This window comes from Acipenser ruthenus, chromosome 13 (assembly GCF_902713425.1).
Source record: "Acipenser ruthenus chromosome 13, fAciRut3.2 maternal haplotype, whole genome shotgun sequence".
Taxonomy (NCBI): Eukaryota; Metazoa; Chordata; class Actinopteri; order Acipenseriformes; family Acipenseridae; genus Acipenser; species Acipenser ruthenus.
Window position 1 is genome coordinate 2301019 of NC_081201.1, and position 19629 is coordinate 2320647.

A 19629-nucleotide genomic window follows, 5' to 3' on the forward strand; every position below is an offset into this window, starting at 1 on the left:
GGGACCTTGAAACCGCGCAACCTCGTCGTTCATAATTGGTTTTATAGGACTGGCAGTGAGCCAACGCGTTTACATAAAAGTGATCGGCGCTTGAAGTAGCCAATCGCGGAGTTTGTAGTAAATTTTTGCTAGGAAGGTGGAGCTTGTAGAACAATGCTTGTTTCATTGCTAAAGAGTTTTCAGAGATCTGTGCAAGAAGGAGTCCCCCCACCCCCCCTCCCTATCTTATAGCCTGCCCAGGAGGGTATATGGAGTATTTGAAATCTTTTTGCGAAAACTGTATGGATTTACTAAAGCACTGGATTTGTTTTACATGTAGAACGCTGGATCACAAGTAAGGACTTTTCACTTTTCTAATTAAAAAACAAAACAGCAACACTCTAACAAATATTCATTTCAAGAGGAGCTTTTGTGAGCGTTTAAAAAAAAAAACATCAAAAAGGCGGGCAATTGTGTATAAAATGCGATTTAATTGCGAAATATAGTCGAGAAACAAACGCTTTCATGTAGTTGATCTCTTTAGAAAGAAAAAAACGAAGAATCAGTTTGATTGCAAAAGTTTCCTAACCAGTGGCGCATTATAAGGAAAACATAGAAAATAAATGTGTGCGCTTACTAGAAATCAGCCTAGACGAGTTTGTTTTACAAGGCGATCACAGTGAAAGTACTTTTTAAAAGTACAGTTTTGACATTGTTCTTGTTTTGTCTGTAAACTGCGATTTTTCTTTGGAAGCAGCTGTGTGATTTATAGCAAAGATGAGCTGTTTTAATTAGAACTAGGAATCGGTCATTCAGGGGAATAAAAGTATGGCATTTGGAAAACATTGAACGAGCGTTAGTTAAAATAAAGTGCTTTGTTTTTTATACAATTTCTATAGCGTACTTTTAAAATGGGAACACACAAGAGCAAATGTAAAGTAGACCATTGCGAAATACTGTATGCGGGGAATGTGCACATTGACAGCGTGAAGTGAAAGGGAACCCTTAATATGAATCCCCATGGTTTCAATTTATAAACTATCTTAGATAAGCATGAATGGAAAGAGAACGCTCCAAGTTTGCATTGATGTAAGCAGCGATTGCCTTTGAGAACATAAACTGCGGTCTATATGCTAGCCACGCCAAAAAGCAAGATTTCTCCTAAACGTTTCTGATAGAAATATGAAAAGCAGCAGATGTTTACATTCGGCAATTCTTTTTCGATAAAACTTAAAGCGACTGTTGTGATTTAAATAAGCTCGAACCAGCTGCAGCCGCTTACAAGTCCCTACATTGTATAGCCATGTAGAGTTCTCCACGGTGTCGAAGAAATTGATTTCGCCTAATATAAGAAATCGGGTAACAAACAATATCATGGATGTCAGGTTTAAAATATAGAAACTCAGGTCCATGGTATGTATAATTATTGTTTTTATTTAGAGTACTGCATCCGTTTCCATAAAGACCCATTCAATGAAGACGCATCATTATAGCCTTGCAATGTATGCATTTGCAAACGCATAGGAGAGGGAACTTGCAGTAGAAACTTTCGACTATAGTTAAAACATTTCCATTATTAAGGTATGCATGTATCTAAAAGAAGTAAACACATAAATAAAATACCGGTATATCCTCATTTTCATATATATATATATATATATATATATATATATATATATATATATATATATATATATATATATATATATATAGTTACATGCACAATTTCTGTGCCACCTCGTTGACAGTGTCAAGCAGTATTTTTGTAATCATTGCTTCAGGCTTTATCACAACTTACCAGGACACACACAGAGCTAAACATCAAACCGATATATTCTGTTTATTTAGACAGGGACAGAAGACAGTTTTAAATACGCACTGTCAAAAAGCTTTTTTCCCCAAATCCAGTCAAATTGATCGTGTGCTGGTGTGCGGAGTAAAGCTGCCTGTCTCACAGCTATTAAAATGAGAGTCGTGAAGTTCCCTCTCGCCTTGAAAAGACATGCAGTGGTTTCAAATTTAAATATTAAATGTACTATTTAATCAACGGTACAGGGGTTTTGGACGGTGATACGGAAAACAGTTTTTCTACAAGTATTTTCTTTCTTTTTTTTTTTTTTTTTTTTTATAGGTGAGCAAAATGCAAGAAAGGGACCTCAATTCACCCGAACATACAAGGACTGTGTAACAGCCTGGATTTCTCTGAATATCTGATAGGACAGAGGATTTTTTTTGGTGTGTTTACCTGCTTTGGATGATGGATGGCCGAGATTTCGGACCCCACAGATCTGTGCACGTCCCCTCTCCTCTGCTCACGGGCTTGGCCATGGAGTCGCACCGGCTCGGGGCTGCAACTGCAGCCGGGCGCATCGCTTCTTCCCCCGGTCACTTGGCCACGGGTCACCCGACGCCTCTCCTTACTGGGAAATACATGTCATCCGCCATGAACCTTCATTCACACCATGGTAAGTGAAAATCTCAATTTTTAAATGTTATTTTCTGAGATGTTAAATATAAACTTTTTTTAATGTTAGAATTGCTGCAAAATAGCTTGTATTGTATAGTCGCACTAAAGGAATGGCCCCATATTCAAATACATATAAATGTTTAGGAGGGAGAGGACAAAAAAATAATAATTTGAATTGTTTTCATCAGTTAATTGCGAATTGTTTGAGGCGCATTAACGCAGAATACAAGGTATACGCTTAGAATCGTCTCGAAAACGCTGAAGCCCGACATTATTTTGATAGTTTCTTGGTTTGAGTTATTTTAAATGTAATATAGTGCAATTAATGGGAGGGTGGACATGTACAAGGAAACATATCGTTGGTGTTTCTTTGAGAAAATACACTTATTTTGATTGTATGTATGTGTGTGTGTGTGTGTGTATATATATATATATATATATATATATATATATATATATATATGTAGAAAACTAATAAAATGGATGGAGGTTGTGTACCCGAGCCCACTGCTTCATACAATGGCACCTTTTATTAATTGTAGGGTAATAGCTTTTTGATTCAGCAAAAATTCTACCCCCCATTATCGTTCCCACATTAGTATTTTGGAAATTGCTGTATAGCCAAGGGTATTTCTTTACACCCAAGCTATACAAAACACACCATCGTTTAAGCGATTCGAATACAGTTCAATATTGCGTTAACTTTCTTGGCTAATATGAATGCATTTTGAACGCCCATACTTGAGTGGGTCATTTTAAGCATTTGGTCCTATCGGGCTTTATTACATTTACTGTAGAAATAGAAGACCGTTACGACTACAGCATTTCCAATGCCTCTGCATGTAACACAAGCACGGGCTTTGAAACTTCTCTAGTCTGGTCTGGTTTTTTTTTTTTTTTACTGATTTTGTCTGATCAATTTATAAACTTAGTATTTTTCGATTTATGTAATACTGTATATTTTGTATAGTGGAACCCCCGAACATGTATTGTAACATTGTAATATATAAACCGCTTGTCTGGAAACTCCAATGGTGTTTAATTCCAAATATATTGCAACAACGTTGCAACTCTTGCGCCATGGATTCATTGTACTGTACTTGGTTGCAACCTCTTTACATCAAAGTTCATTAAACAGGAAATCATTAATCTATATGGAGAACATGTAATAAAAAGCCAACAGTGCATTGAGTATAAATTGTATTTTGCCGTTTGCTTTGGGGGTGAAGCAATCGAGGCTGGCGCTGGCGTTATCTCGTGTTTTCTTTAAAGTGTTTACCGTCTGTTACGAAGGCATTGTAACCGTATCTTTGTGCTCAGTGTGGGTGTGTGTGTGTTTTGTGTTGCATTCATAATTTTTGATTAAAAGACCCCCTGGAAGTAAATAAACTTGCAAACGTGTCTTTGGGAGAAAAGAAAAAAAAAATCAAGGAAATGGGCGGATTTGGTGGTTCGATCGATGTAGTACCTCGCGTGTAATGTAGATAGCTATTTTATTTTTTAAAAAAATGTACAAAATGCAAATCCTTTTATATTACCCCCTCCGCCGTTTGTTTACGCAACAACGATGAAATAAAATGTCTAAAATCCATCAAAATGAATGTAACCAAGACCTTTCAAACATTGGCAGTAGCCTAATTGATGAAAATATATCTCCTACTTCAACCCGTTTTAATTTAGCATGCGGATACGATTGGCTCGCTTCTGTTTGATTTTGTTTTATGAGAAACAGACAGTGTATCATAGGCTGATATGTATATATTGTACAGATTTTGATTTAGCCAGTTTGCCGTTTGCCTTTACCATATTATCGCCCTGTGATTTAGTGCGTATTAAGTATACGTGGCCACCCTTTATGTGGATAGCTATAAAATCGTGTTTCAGCTCATCTTGTGTAACTAGACAAAAAGGAAATTAAACTGTAGTAAAACCCTGAGCTGTTTGCTGTTTGTTGTCAATAACCTAAAGGGGGGTGTACGTTTCTTAAAGTAAGTATTCGAGTAACCCCTGCTTGTAAACACTTAACGCTGTTATGAAGTGGTTGAGATGTTTCACTACAGTATTGTAATGTTTCCTACGTTGCTATGTGCGGTATTACAGAGCTTCTGTTGTTCAAAAGTCTTTGGAAGTCCGCCGAAAATGTTTATATTATAATATTATTCCTCAATCACACTTGCGGTTTGATTTCGCTTTACTGATACCTCCAGCCCCTTGTAATTAGCCAAGACCCGATGAACCACAGTTTATGATGTTTGTAAGCACTCCCGTCTTATAGGGCAATCGTCTATCCGTGGGAAAGAACTCATTTTATGTGGATGTTTAACTTGACTAGTTTTTGTGACAATGTATTTGTTTTCTAATTGAAAGCCGGTATTTCACTGCATAAGTGTAAGATAAGCGCTTCTGTTTAATGTGTGGTGTTGCATTTGAAATGATGAGCAGGGACTATGCAATGTAATTCAAGTTGAATGTGGAGAGGTTTTGCAGTTCCGATCCGTGCAGGACAGAACACATGCACAACACATGCCCCTTTTCACACTCAAACATCTTTTTATGAAGATTCGTTATGGTATATGGTATTCAGCATGTTAAATATATCTGCTGATTTGGGATGGGGGATGAGGGGGTGGAGTGAAGTGTTGTGCTAAAGGTGTTAGCCAATAAACTTCTTTTTTTAATTTGGAGCAGTGAAGGAGGCATTTTCAATAGGTCTTGTTAGTTTCACACTTTTTTATTGATTGTCTGATGGTTCTTAAATCGCTGAACACATGGCATTAGCTGCTTGCTCTTGGGCAAATCCACAATCTGATAATCTGTGTCCTAATCTACCTAGCCAGAGATATGCTATTGAAGAAATATTTAACTGCAGGCTGATGTAAAGGTAGTTAATCTGTACCATGTGCTGGGCTACAAATTAATAAACAGCACATGCTTTTTGAATTTGACTTCTTGTTTTCTTGCAAGAGACCCTGATCCAGCATAAATGCTTGCAGCTGCTTGCCTGTATTTTTTTTAACATGTTTAAATATGCAATATGATTAAATATGTAGAAGGTACATGTTCTATGTGGAACAAGGTTTGCTTTCATTCCACCAAGACCACAATATCACCCGAATGATGTATGGGGAGCTTGACCGTTCCTCAGGACTTGCTTTACTATTAATGTAATCGCTATAAAACAGTTAGAAATACTTTAAAATAGCTCTGTAAAGTTTAATTGTGTTTTCCAGGAACATAACGTAAAGCGAAAGTGTAACATTTAGTATCTATCTATCAATCTATCTATCTATCAATCTATCTATCTATCTATCTATCTATCTATCTATCTATCTATCTATCTATCTATCTATCTATCTATCTATCTATCTATCTATCTATCTATCAATCTATCTATCTATCTATCTATCTATCTATCTATCCTTTTAACATAACATACATTTCAGGTAATTACATTCACAAGTGGCTTACAAGCACACACAGCAAGTAACATAATCCTCAAAGAATATACAGAGAGGAAAAAACGAATATATTGTTTTAGAGTTGATTCAAACGCCTTATCTATCAGGCAACAATGTGGTTAAAAAGCTGCCACATTATGGCAAGGGAATGATTTGTTGTTCCAGGTCCCCAGCTGAGCTGATATTTTTTGTTTCCTGCGTTTAGTGCAATCTGAAAGCTGTTTACTTTGTAACATGGCTGTATAAAAACTGGAATGACAAACAGACAGTTGCCAATTGCAGCAAAGTCAGAATGTTACATTTCTAACATGTCAAAAGCACCACTGTAAAAATAGCTGGAGCTAACCTCACTGTGACCCCCTGGTTGTCATGTCTATTTTGGAGCAGTATTGACTTAAGACTAATTTGGGTTTGATGTCTCCAGTGTTCTGCTAGTTATCACTAACTCCACTCCTCTCCCTGGGAATCGGGGAAAGTTTGTTCAGAAACAATCATTCTTTTGATGTTTGTGTTTATCAAAATATAAAGAAAAGGTTAAAAGCTGTTGCAAAAAAACAGTACAATCTATAATCTATTGGCAAATTGATAGTCATTTTACCTTGTACTGGTTTCCTATATTGGTAATACCAAATACAGGCATCTTTTTAGATTGTGATTTATTTATTTATTTATTTATTATTATTATTATTATTATTATTATTATTATTATTATTATTATTATTATTATTATTATTATTATATTACATTTTGTACACCAACTCCACATTAAAGCAGATTACATTTTACATATATAGATTTGTTTCTTCAGAAGACATGCTGTTTGTATATTTGAAACTTCATTAGGTGTTTTGTTTGTCAGCTAATCAGCTATATTGTGTATTTTTAATCAGAGACCTTATTAACCATTGGAGATGGTGTCCAAACTGCCTTTCTAAGAAAGGAAGCTGGATAGCACAGTATTGCAATACAAAAACTACATTGTATTACATCAATGTTAAATGTTTCTAATTTTGCAACAAATATGCAATCCCCACGGTCATTTTACAAAAGGAATAAATGACCAGATAGTTTGTTTCTTTCCATCTGCACCATCACAGTGCTGATAGCCATGCATTCTACATTAAGGTTTCTAAAGATCTGTCTCATGTGATCTAGCTCACTTACGAATTTTACAGTTAAATGGTTGAAAAATTAATATTTTGTATACTTTTAGTTAAAAGCCTAAAATAGATGGGGGCTGTCCTTAAAATGCCCCAAGGACTTGCACCCAAGAAATCGGTTTAAATGTTTGCTTTAAACTAGTTTTAGATGCAGGAGGGGCATCTTCAGATTGTAGATACAGTTTCACTTCTAAGTTTATACAATATTGGCATTTGGTCACAATTCAAAGCAAGGAAAATGCCATTTGTTTTTTACTTAGACCAGCTGCTTAGCCAAGTGTAGCCTTGCTAAGTTCACACTGGAGAGAGGGAGAGGGAGAGGGAGAGGGAGAGGCAGAGGCAATCGCTGGTAGAACATAATTTGCTATTCCATCTGTCTTTATTTTACATATGGTAGCCCCCCCCCCCACCCCCTTTGCTCTTTCATCTCTCCCGAATAGTGCTCTAGCTGGATGAAGTTATGTGTCGCAAAACTGCCCTATTTCCCTGGTTCAATTGAGAACCAGTCAGGTATGGGCAGAGTAGAATGAGCACCAAGGGAGAATAGCTGCCCCTTGGGGGGACTGGGACACTTTCTCCAGACTAAGAGGGATGTGTGTGCCAAGTCTGCCACGGTTATAAATCTTCAAGGAATTGAGATAAGCTATAATGTTATTGCTGTAGAATTGCTGCCATATTTGAGCATGTATGATATGACAGAACCCAAACTACTACAAAAAAATAGCCACTGGTTATCTTACACCAGATACTGCCAGCTACATTCAAATAGTGTGCTTTCTTGATTTACCATAGTGGTGGAGGACACGGGTATTAAAACTGTTAATGTATCCTGCTTCAGTATTACTGCAATCGTGGTTGCACTGTAGATTTAAATGGGACAATAAAAAAAGAATGTTCACACAGTATGTAGCAAACGGAGGAAGCTCATTTTTAATAAACTGTACCCTGCACAGAGCAATTCATTAAATTGAACCTATATAAAAAATAAATGTATTTATAGATTTTATTGCAGGGCATTTTCTTGACCAGGTATAAAACGTTGAAGTGGTGCCTGTATTGTCTATCTCGGACTGGTGCAAGGTTTACAATAAAACCTGCAAAACATGCTTTTGAATGTGTTATGCTTGAACTGATGAAAATTGCTCCGTTGACACACACATTAGCATAGTGACAGAGTAGTGGTCTCTAGATGCTCCACTGTTAAAATTAAAAAGCACTTCTTGTTCAGTAACTCCTAAATGTATCCAACTGCAGGGCTTAAAATAAGGCTCCATTGCATAGCAGTTTGATCCGTGCCTGGTTTTACCATGAGTTTAATAAGACACGCCTGAACCTGTTACCTATACGCTGTGGCTAATCAAGCTCGTAGTAAAACCTGGAATGCAGGAAATTGTTATCCGGTAGGTCTTATTTCTGTCTTTAAATTGAGTATGCCTGGCATAGATGCAGAGTTGTGTGTGTGTGTTTAATAAAAATCCATTCACTCCTGTTCATCAGGAAACAATGTAGAGTGTGGTGTATGGTATGTGTCTATGTTTTGAGCTTAACCACACTTCTGCTGTGAGTTGTCTCTGAAGCAGACAGATGTTCAGCAGACTAGGCTTTGAAATACAAATTCATAATCGCTAATTAAAACAAGAAAAAAAACACACATTAAAAATAACATGCTGCAGACGGAGGGCATACACTGAAACCAAAGATCTGACAATTCATTTAGTTTACTCTGCTTTAATAACAGTATTCTACTAGCTTGCCCTTTCGAAGGAAATAAGCAAAGTTTGAATTTATTATTTTTTTTAAATCACTGTTTTTTGTGTTTTGTTAAATTGTTGGCAAAGATTGACTGTGGAATTCTTGTCCTTTTTTTGTTGTATTTATTTCTTAATTTTTAATGCCAAGCGTCTGTGCAATGGCTTCAATCAATCCCTTATTTATTTATTTATTTTGTCACCCCCATGGGGATTGTGATCTCACTTCAAATGCTAAGCCTTTTTTTTTTTTTAAATGATTAAGACTCACTGCTGGCACCATTACTTTCTCATGATGTTTTATGTTTTTTTTTTCTCTCAAAGGAACAATACTAATAAAAGAAATGGTTGTGCATTATTACCTGCTTTTGAGTTTCCTGATTATGTGTGTGTGTTTTGTTATATGGTTTATGTAACTGGAGAGCTGGGGTATCCACAAAGCAAATCTCAAAATCAGCTGGAATAAGAGTTCATCAAGGCAATAAGATTTCCTTGGTGTGAATGGGCTGTGAACACTCAAATTACTTGTGCAAATAAATGAATCTGATATCCCTTTTTAACACAAAAACAGTAGCTTGTACAGTTCTATACAGACGCTAGTGTGTGTTTTTAGGGTTTACCTTGAAAGCACACTACAGCCTTATCATACCATCTTCTGCGCTAACACTGATAAAGGGTGCTTCATGTGGTTAAAACAAATGTGGGTTTGTTTTGGTAAATTGGCTTTTGTACGTGAGTAATGCAAAAAAAAAAAAAAACCAAACTCAAAGGCCCTGTCCACACGATACCTTTTAAACCGGCTTAAACAGTGCTAAATACGGTTTGCGTTTACACTGTGCAGAGTTTAATACCGTGCTCGAGAACCGGACTCGAGACCACCTCAGGGGGTAGTCTGGAGTCCGCTTTTAAATTAGATCACTTCAGCTAGGGCGGTTTGTCAGAAGTGTGGACGCTGTAATACCGAACTACGTTTTTTGTGTGTCCTTTAATATCCCAAAATGTTTTGTGGGCATTGCAAATACAGTACTCAGAACAGGCGCCCGAAGGAGATGAGAACGACTATCAATACTGCTGTACCGTGTGCAGTTTCTGGGGCTTGTTGTAAAATGGTGGATCATGGAGCGACATGATCAGATGCCCAAATCAAGTCACATTAATAACTGGAGCGATGAAATCAGTCAAGGAGAACGTCACAGTTCAAAACATAATGCACTTGTAACTTGTGTTTTCAAGAAACAACGCCATAACGTTTATGATAAGAATCGCTATGTCATCCGTGGGCAGGGGTTCCATAATGGCTGGGTTGTAAGTATAAAATACAGTGCATGGTGGGATAATGTCACTCAGTCCCACAGTGCATTGTGCTGCTAGGAACTGTGACTGAACTATTTTAATAGTGTTTGTATGCATTAAACCCAAGTAAACATGAAACAGTACTTCAGTGTGGACGCTTTGAGCTGGATTAATTGAAATGTGCGAGTACGGTTCTCGAGATCAGTTATGTAGTGTGGACAGGACCAAAGACAAACACCAGTGCCTTTAAAACAGCCTTTAGATTATTTAATTGCATTTAGCATATCATGCCAGGCAGCTGTCTCATTAAATCAATCGCTGGTGGAAAGCGGGATATTTTTCTGTGTGTTTTCAATAATATGCTTTTAATAAGGGGTACATACATGCTTCCCTGGGATGTTCTGTTGGCTGCATATATGTTCTGTGTGACTTGCGGGATATTTTGCAAATTAAAAACTTTCCCGTGAACAAGAACTAAATGTATGCATGAAGGCAGTTATTTTGTTTGGCAAGGACTGTAATTACATGTTTGAAAACTGAAGTTCACAAATCATGCAGAGTAGTGTTTTTGTATTTATTTTTTGTTCCTTACAAGTACAAGCAGATTATTTTATTTTACATATGAGGTTTATGTTGTTTTGAGATTGGACTAGCCTATATTGCTGCCTAACTATTTTAAGATGAAATCTGTGTCTTTTTTTAGATTTCCGTAGAGGGCACAGAATTGTTCCACCTCAAACAGGGCTTTATTGAATAGCTTATTTGAAAGTTCTGCGGCCTGAGCTCTAAGCAGCCTCTCGGACAGGTTATTCTTGGATTTCAAAGTGCGTTCAGAGTATGTGTGCATACTTCATTGCCTTTTTGGCTGACACTAGAGAAAGTAGACTTTTTGTAGTGGTTTTTATATATTTTTTTTACAGGCAAGCTTGAATTTGGATTAAAGTCTTTAAAAGGGAGAGGATCTTGTCTTAAAAATGGCACTTGAAAGAATGATTCTGGGTTTGACGAGTCCAGCGATTTTGTTAAGTGTTGGAGTCGTGTGATCAAATCCATCTGCAGTCTTTTCTTAGCCCCTTTAATTTTTCTCTCTCTCTCTCTCTGACCAGCAGTCACACACGCCATCAATAATGGATGAGGGTCTGCTGAAAATGTGCAGCAGATTAGCCCTTTTTTGTGGCGTAGTCGGTGAGCATTGTTTGTTTGAACAAACCCAGAGGTGTGTATACTTAAGTATAGACAGAGGGGGGAAAGTCAACTGACAGACAGGTATAGTTGAGAAAAGAAGCCAAAGAAAACCTAACGTTAACATTGAAAAGGTTGCAGTAAGGGCTGTTCGGAAATCTGAATGTCGGCAGTACCTTTTCACACTAACTGCACCAACAGCCTCTGAAACTGATGCTGTTATATATTTTTTTCTTGACAAATGTTTTAGTCACTGTATGGAACAATGGTGAACAAAATAGCTTTATATTTTATGCCCCACTCATCAGAAAAAGGGCGGTTATTGCTGGAACCCATTATTGCTGTAAGATGATGACAACGATCATGATGATGATAGCCTTTGTACATTCAGTGTTTATTGTAGGAAGTTCTGCAGGGTTGAAATAGATCTACCACAGTCTTCTGGAAAGTTTATAGCCACATATGTTTTCTAATTTCTAATGTGCCATTCTCAAATGTAGTGATGAAAAAAAGATGCTAGAATACTGTTTATATGATGGGCTTGCTCAATCAAAGTGTGTGTGTATGAGAGAGTATCTGTTTAAATGCACAGCATTAATCTGTAGCCTACAATATATTTGATTTGGTGTGCGTGGGTGTTCCAGTTTGAGAACCCAGTGATAATTCATGGCACTGTTAACAATTTTACTAACTGTCCAAAACCACATGGACAGACCCTCTCCTCTACCTGTCCAAAACCACATGGACAGACCCTCTCCTCTACCTGTCCAAAACCACATGGGCAGACCCTCTCCTCTACCTGTCCAAAACCCACCGCTGATCATTCATTCACACTTTGCTGTTTGTTTGTAAAAGTAGAACAAACCTGTGATGATTGATAACAAGCTGCTACCAAATATCTGGGTTATCCCTCATTGGTGTTCTATGGATAAGAAATGTCTCAACCCTGTTTTAAAAATAGACATGTTCTCTGTTGATTCCTCAGATTTCAGAGTTATGTATGGGGCTTCCCTTACAAAATAACAAAGATAATGTGCTGTTGTTCTCAACTGATGTTTACTATATAATTCTCAGCAACAGGACAAACTAGTCATCTAGTTTAACTGTAATTGGGAGGGGTGATTTAAATCGGTGTTTCTTCTTTTTCTTGTAGGTCTAGACTTGTGCAGTGGCAATGATATGCTATTTGACTAATGTGGTTAGCTTGGGATAGTAACATGTACTACTATTGGCGTATTTTTTTTTTCTTTCTTCCTACTTGATCTGTATCTTTTGCCCCAGGTGCCTGAGAGGATGGGGGAGGGAATGTGCAAACCAAAGTTTCCAGTCCTTTGAGAATTTTCTCCAAGCTGCTTTTGTAAATTGGCTGTCAAGTGTGATATGTTTCTAGTTGCACAATAATGCTGCCTGTTAGGATAATATAAGGGAGTAAAAACTCGGCTGCATGAAGCTACAAAAACAATCTAAATGTATGACGGATAGACTGTGTGTGTGTGTGTGTGTGTGTGTGTGTGTGTGTTTATATATATATATATATATATATATATATATATACTATATATACTATATATATACTATATATACTATATATATATATATATATATATATATATATATATATATATATATATATATATATATATATATATACACTGTAGCCAGACTATAGGGGTCGCTGGTGTGCGGTGAGCCGAGGACACCCTGGCTGACCTAAGCGCCCCCCCCCCCCGGGCGGCGCTCGGCCAATTGTGCGCTGCCCCCTGGGAGCTCCTGTCTACGGTCGGCAATAGAATAGCCTGGACTCGAACCAGCGACCTCCAGGCTATAGGGCGCATCCTACACTCCACTCAGAGTTCCTTTACCAGATGCGCCACTTGGGAGCACAATTGTGTTTTTTATTAATAATGTTTGGTTTGCTCAAATAGTGTAGTTTGATGTCTTTTTTTTTTTTTTTTAAAGTCTATTTATTATATATCTGAATTGAATTACTCTTCGATCCTTTCTTGGTCTTCACAAAAACAACAATGAACGATTACCTCCATGTGATTACGTACTGTAATCAAACATGAAATCCAGGGTCCAGGGCTTGTCTGATTTGAAGAATTAGTGATAGAACTAATCGCACGGTTTCCACCCAAGCCTAATCTTTATCGGCAGATTCAGAACCATTTGAAGCAGTTAACAATACTAGATATCACATCCAGCTTTCCCTCGCTCACAGTTCCTCAGTGTGTGTGTTTGTTTCATTAATTCCAGGGTCACTGTTGCTGCTTGTTGTCCAGTCAGAGCTTTTCTGTGACTCCTGTCTGTGGTAGTGAAGGACCGGGCGTTCTACTGCACGACTGACCCCCCCCCCCCCCCCCCCCCTTTTTGTTTTTTTGTTTTGTTTTTTTACCAGGCTGGTCACAGTGTATTTAGCTTTCTTTAAAGGTCAGTTGTGTAAAGTCAGCTCATGAATTTGCTTGTCTGGGCATAAATATTATTATCCGTAATGGAATAAATGTAATGCTGTGTAAGTAGATGCTTAACACTTTGACTTGGAGTTGGTTTTATTTTGTTTTATTTATTTATTTATTTATTTATTTAACCTAAAAAAAGTATTATTTGGGTAAAAAAAAAACCACATTGCCCAAGCCTAAAAAATAAATAATGTGCCCAATACAGAACATTGTCATTAAAAAGCTTTTATTATGTGACAAGCGAAGATTTGAAACACGTGGCTGACACCGTTGTGTGCTCGGGTGCGTCCTGTTTAAAATTCTCCCACGCTCTGCAACTTTCATTTTGTTTGGAGAGTTTGGTAAACCCTGGGTTACGGCTGTGATGATTGGGCTGTGAAAGGCCGGAAAGAAGTGCCTTTTCTGGCTCAAAGGGCTCGGTGATCCGTGGCCAAGAATGCTGTTGTTTCTCATCAGTCTGGGCCTGGATCCCGGGGCTCGAGTGCGGGGGTCTCTGAACAGGAGAGAGGGCAGAGAGGATGGTTAACTGGAGCTCCGGCTGTCGAACAGTAATGCTAGGCACAGTACATTGTCACCGGGACTGTGGATATCTGGAAGGGTTTATTCATTTTAAGACAAAACCTCCCATAAAACCCACCTGCTCCACAGGGAACCTAGTATTCAAGCTGCTGCTTCTTCTTCTTCTTCTTCTTCTGAACAAGGGAAAACAAACCTTAGGGTTCTACATATACACAGAAATGCATGGACGTGTATACCTATGCACACAGTATTTTCTGTTTTTAGGTTAGTGAATTGATTTCTGTATGATGCTTTTTTTTTTCTAGCCATGCTAGCTAACATCTGGAGCTTGACACCAATTACTGTAAAAGACAATATAGTAAAGTCAAAATGTAACAGCCAAGTTTTAAGTTTGTTGGGAGAACTGAAAATGTAGGTCATTTTCAAATAATTATGACAGCAATAATAACAGCAACAAATGATGACTGACCACGTTGCATTTGGTAAATTTGATTGTTATTACTACATTTTCAGGCACACTTGTGGTTGCCCCCTCTCCCACCCGAGGACAATTTTAACCTCTCCTCCTAATTTCCCGGATTGTGATGCCACAGACTCTCCCATTACTGTAAGGCCTCAACAGTAAACGCAATAACTGCAAATGGCGTTGACCACTTTAATTATTTATCTGGTTAATCTGTCTTATGAATGCATTTTGCATTGAAAGTGCTGCGGCATTGCAATGATTGTTTTATCCAGGGAACATCTTGCAGGACAGTGGTAATGGGGCACAGAGAGAGAGAAACCTGGGTTTTGTTGTCATGCATCATAATTGGATCAGAATCCATGGAATGGGATGAAAGAGAATGCAAAGAAACAGCTGTCTCCTCGGAGCACCCATTGAAGCAGCAGCCCAGGCTGTGGATTATACAGTGCCAGGGCTGCTAACACTACAGAGCCTGGAGTGCTTTAATATCCAGGAGTGCTTTAATCAGCCTGCACCCTACAATTCCACGAAGCAAATACGAAAGACATATCTCTGGCTAAATCGATTTTAGTATTTGCATATAGCATCTTAGTACAGTTTTCATTAGGTAATAAATTATCGATATAATACAGAGATTTCAAACATGCATGTACTGAAAATGGCACTGCTCATTATAAAGTCATAAAAGTAAAGCATAATAAATGAAAATAAATACTCTACAAAGTAATCACACCAGGTTGGCATTTCTGTTTTATATGTAAAAAGAGCACCTACGTTTGATTAAATCCTGCATTTAACATCCCCTCAGCCACAGCAGTAGAAGAGGTTATTAAATCGTAATTTTGTGATCAGAGATTTGAAAGCTGATTAAATCAATTTGCAGAGCCGAGCAACACTGGCCTAGAAGATTTGCACCAAACTGCCGCGTTGCTTAATTTCTCACAGTAATTTGTGTCACTAGCCTGAGAAATAAGTGTCTTGGTTGTTTCATTCTGGCAGCAAATTACTGTAGAATTTGTCTTTTTTGTTTGTTTGTTATAATGTACATTGATTTAAGATAACCAAGTACATTTTGACTGACTGTGTTGGTGGTGACGTTATTTTTTTGGTTCAAGGTTAGAATTCCTATCTTTGTCTCCTTTTCATTCTTAACATGAACAGGGAACTCTATCTTCACCCTCATCATTTCTCTGTAAGACAAGTAAAAATAACTGGGTTTGGCTTAACAATGGGAGCTGATGTAAGGAGATCTGGTTACGGTGTTTAAGGAGGCGGGTGTGTGAAATGAAATGAAAGGGAAGGGGGAGGGGGTGTAGGAAAATAATGCAACTCACAGGGAGGATTATTCAGGGTGTGTATGGTGACTGGAGAGCAGGAGATTGCACATGGCAGATAAGATTAATAATTGTACAGCCCCTCTTCTCTGTTCCCCAGCCAGGACTACTAACATTCGGCATTGTGCAAGAAGTTTTTGAAGGATTGACTTGGCAACAGAGAACCAGAACCTTTCGGGCTGTGCTCGCAGATCACCTGTTAGCCATAGCAATGATTTGAAAATTACTGGATCCCTTGATACTTGTTAATTAGTCATTTTATTACAAATTATACTGCAAGGAAAGCAATTAAAAAGAGAATTTTTAAGAAGTGCACTGCGGAGAACCACCATGGGAATCAATCAGTTTTCTAATGGGGGGGGGGGTGTATAGGGTGAACTGTGTAGCTTTATAAACTCATTAATTAGGCATTACATCCTGCATACTGTATCTTTTTAAAATGCAGAGAACGTTTTTGTTTAGATTATGTATGTAATTCTGCGTGACTAATCTTTTTTTTTTATGTTACTATGTATTCATTTTATGCTGTTTCTGTAACTTTTGGAACTTTTCCTTACAAATAAAACATATTGATCATTTATCCATTGAGTGTGTGTGTAAATTGTTTAAGCTCTCCCAGATTTTTTTTTTAATTAAAACTGCAATTGAAAAAGAATTTAACTGCATATATATATATATATATATATATATATATATATATATATATATATGTGTGTGTGTATATCTCTCTCTCTCTCTCTCTCTCTCTATATATATATATATATATATATATATATATATATGTGTGAGTGTGTATATATATATATATAGTGTGTGTATATATATATATATATATATATATATATATATATATAGCTCTGGAAAAAATTAAGAGACCACTGCAAAATTATCAGTTTCTCTGGTTTTACTATTTACAGGTATGTGTTTGGGTAAAATGAACATTTTTGTTTTATTCTATAAACTACTGACAACATATATATATATTATTATAAAAAAAATAACATTTATTTCCGAAATCCGTTTTTAGTTTTTTAAAATAAGAATTTTAAAAAATAAACAAACACTTTTGGGGAACACTTCCCCTAAAGATGTGGAGGCTCAGGTTTAATAACACTGGGATGTTGTTTGCATTCTGAGGAGCCAGTGTAAGGGTCTGATTGATAATGACAGCTGCAGACTCTGGGAGGTACGATCCAGATGCAGCATGCCAGATAAATGTGGAGAGGCTTCGCCAGCAAAGAAGTGTGAAAATGCATTAGCTGTAACTGGACAGCATGCGAGCAAACGTGAAGGAATGCAATGTACTCCTCCATTTCAGACGCTCCTTAAGATCATACAAACATGGTGCCAGTAACAATAGGGTTCATTCCACTTCTACATTTTGGTGTTTTGTTTTTTCCCATGTCCTTCTATTAAAAAGCCACATTGGTTTAAACATGTAATAGGGCACAAGCTAAAGAACCAGTTTAATTTTAAATAGATTTGCGCAAACAGAAGGGCTCAGCCTGTGCCTCGTCCTCTAATGGTGGGCGTCTTTAAGACAGGATTCCTGCTGTTCAACCTGAAAGCGCGGTTTCTAAACTGATTTATTTCTGGGCTGAGGAGTGCTACCCAGGATGCTTGCTTCTAAACCCCAGCTCTAAGGAGATCACCTTTCAATAACCAGGGGACTCTCTCATCCATTGGTGACCTCACCTAGCACAATGATCGTGCTGTGCGCATTAGAAAAGAGGAAATGAAAATGTCATTTGCATGACAATGCGCTGTTTAAATTGGTTACACCTAATCAATTTGAAGTGATTGACTGCATACAATGCCTGGGATGTGCTCTTTGCATTCATTTGCTAAAAAAAATCAAACCAAGCAAAACATTTATTTGCTCTCCCTGAATTAATTTACTAATTTGACCAGATTACTGCTCAGCATACTTTTGTACTTGCATTCGTGAAGGATTGTTTGTTTCTCTTGGAAAGCAGCCACTAAAACAAAGTGTAATGGTATTGTATACGGTATGCATACTGTATGGAGACCTTTTACTACCCTTCTTTTATTAAAGTGATTACTGTTATCGTTATCATCAGGCTTGGATGATTTATAGCGTTCCTAAACCCTTCTCATACTTGCATAGTTAACGTATTAATACACCTTTTAGTGTTCAGCTTCGTTGAGTAAGCTCTGGCTTTTATAAGGGAGGGTAAAAAAAAGTGGATTATAGTTTATTGTATTTTGCCATTCAAACTGAAAATCTGGCAGTTTTGCCAAGCTGCAAGTACAGCAAGCAGACCTCTGTTTCAGGTTCGGTTTCAACCCGGTGAGTTAAGAGCAGGGTAATCTTCAGTGTTTGTGCTGGCGCTATTATTTCCTGCTCTGTTGTGATATTGCAGTGCACATATGTCAGTGGAACTGTTTGTTCAAGTGCAAGCCAAAACAAAGGATGCACGGCTGTGATTTGCCTGCTTCGTCGATGGCCTTCAATTTGAAACAACCGTTGTTTCAATTTCTGTCCCCATTATAATGCATGCTAAGTGATTAAAAACTCCATCCTTGTGTATAGTTAATACATTAGGTCTGTCCTTGGCTGCACTGAAATACAACAGGTTTATTAGATCCTACTTTTAGTTTGCTGGAATATGAATGTTAAGTACAGTACTGTATTTAGTGACTGACATTTTAAATGAATTGACCAATGTAAGTACATCAAATGTACTTGCGTATCTTCAAGTACAGCAGTAGCAAAGAGAACCCCGATTCTTCTTCTCCTTCTCCTCCTTCATATTTGAAATGAACTCATTTATAATGTAACTGTTGGGTAATATGAATCTCGTCTCTCTTTCATTTCTTTCTATTTATTCTTGCACGGGGAATGAAAGAGTGTTCGACGCCCTGTGCGTTTCACATCATTACGCATGTGCACTGTAATTGCAATCCTGCAAAGGAAATTGCAGAGGTGCCCTCTCCATTATCAGTGGGTCACTCGCATTATTTAAACACTGCCTGGCGGCCCGTAAAACACAAGCCCAACATAAATACATCAGCCAGGATTGCGGTGGCGAAGGTGTGTAACAAATGTTACTTGTTTAATACATACCATGGCATTGTGTGCGTTCAGAGATGTTCTGCAGATAGGTTTGACTTTCTAAGCATGCACTTTGATATTTTTCTGAAGCCAGTTTTACTTGTTGCCTCCTGTAAAGGAATGTTTTCTTTTTAGGTGTTATTATTATTATTATTATTATTATTATGAACTTGTAAAATATATTATATTCAACATAATGTTACCAGAACACAAATCTCTCTCTCTCTCTCTCTCTCTCTCTCTCTCTCTCTCTCTCTCTCTCTCTCTCTCTCTCTCTCTCTCTCTCTCTCTCTCTCTCTCTCTCTCTCTCTCTCTCTCTCTCTCTCTCTCTCTCTCTCTCTATATATATATATATATATATATATATATATATATATATATATATATATATATATATATATATTTTTTTTTTTTTTTTTCTTAGTTTTGTTTTAAAGCTGCATTAAAAGGCCTCCTGACATTTTATTTAATTAATATATCTTTTTTGA

At 37.3% G+C, this 19629-nt stretch overlaps 1 protein-coding gene across 5 annotated transcripts in view; it reads left to right on the forward strand.

Moving 5' to 3' along the window:
- Positions 1-216: 216 nt before the first annotated feature.
- LOC117417783 (trinucleotide repeat-containing gene 18 protein-like) overlaps positions 217-19629 on the forward strand; it is a 66394-nt gene continuing 46981 nt past the window's right edge. For all 5 annotated transcript variants that reach the window (XM_034030079.3, XM_034030080.3, XM_034030083.3 and 2 more), the window contains exons 1-2: positions 217-334; positions 2111-2444. In XM_034030079.3, the coding sequence (XP_033885970.3) occupies positions 2234-2444 (211 nt within the window). In that variant the 5' untranslated portion in view covers positions 217-334; positions 2111-2233. The remainder of the gene's footprint in view (positions 335-2110; positions 2445-19629) is intronic.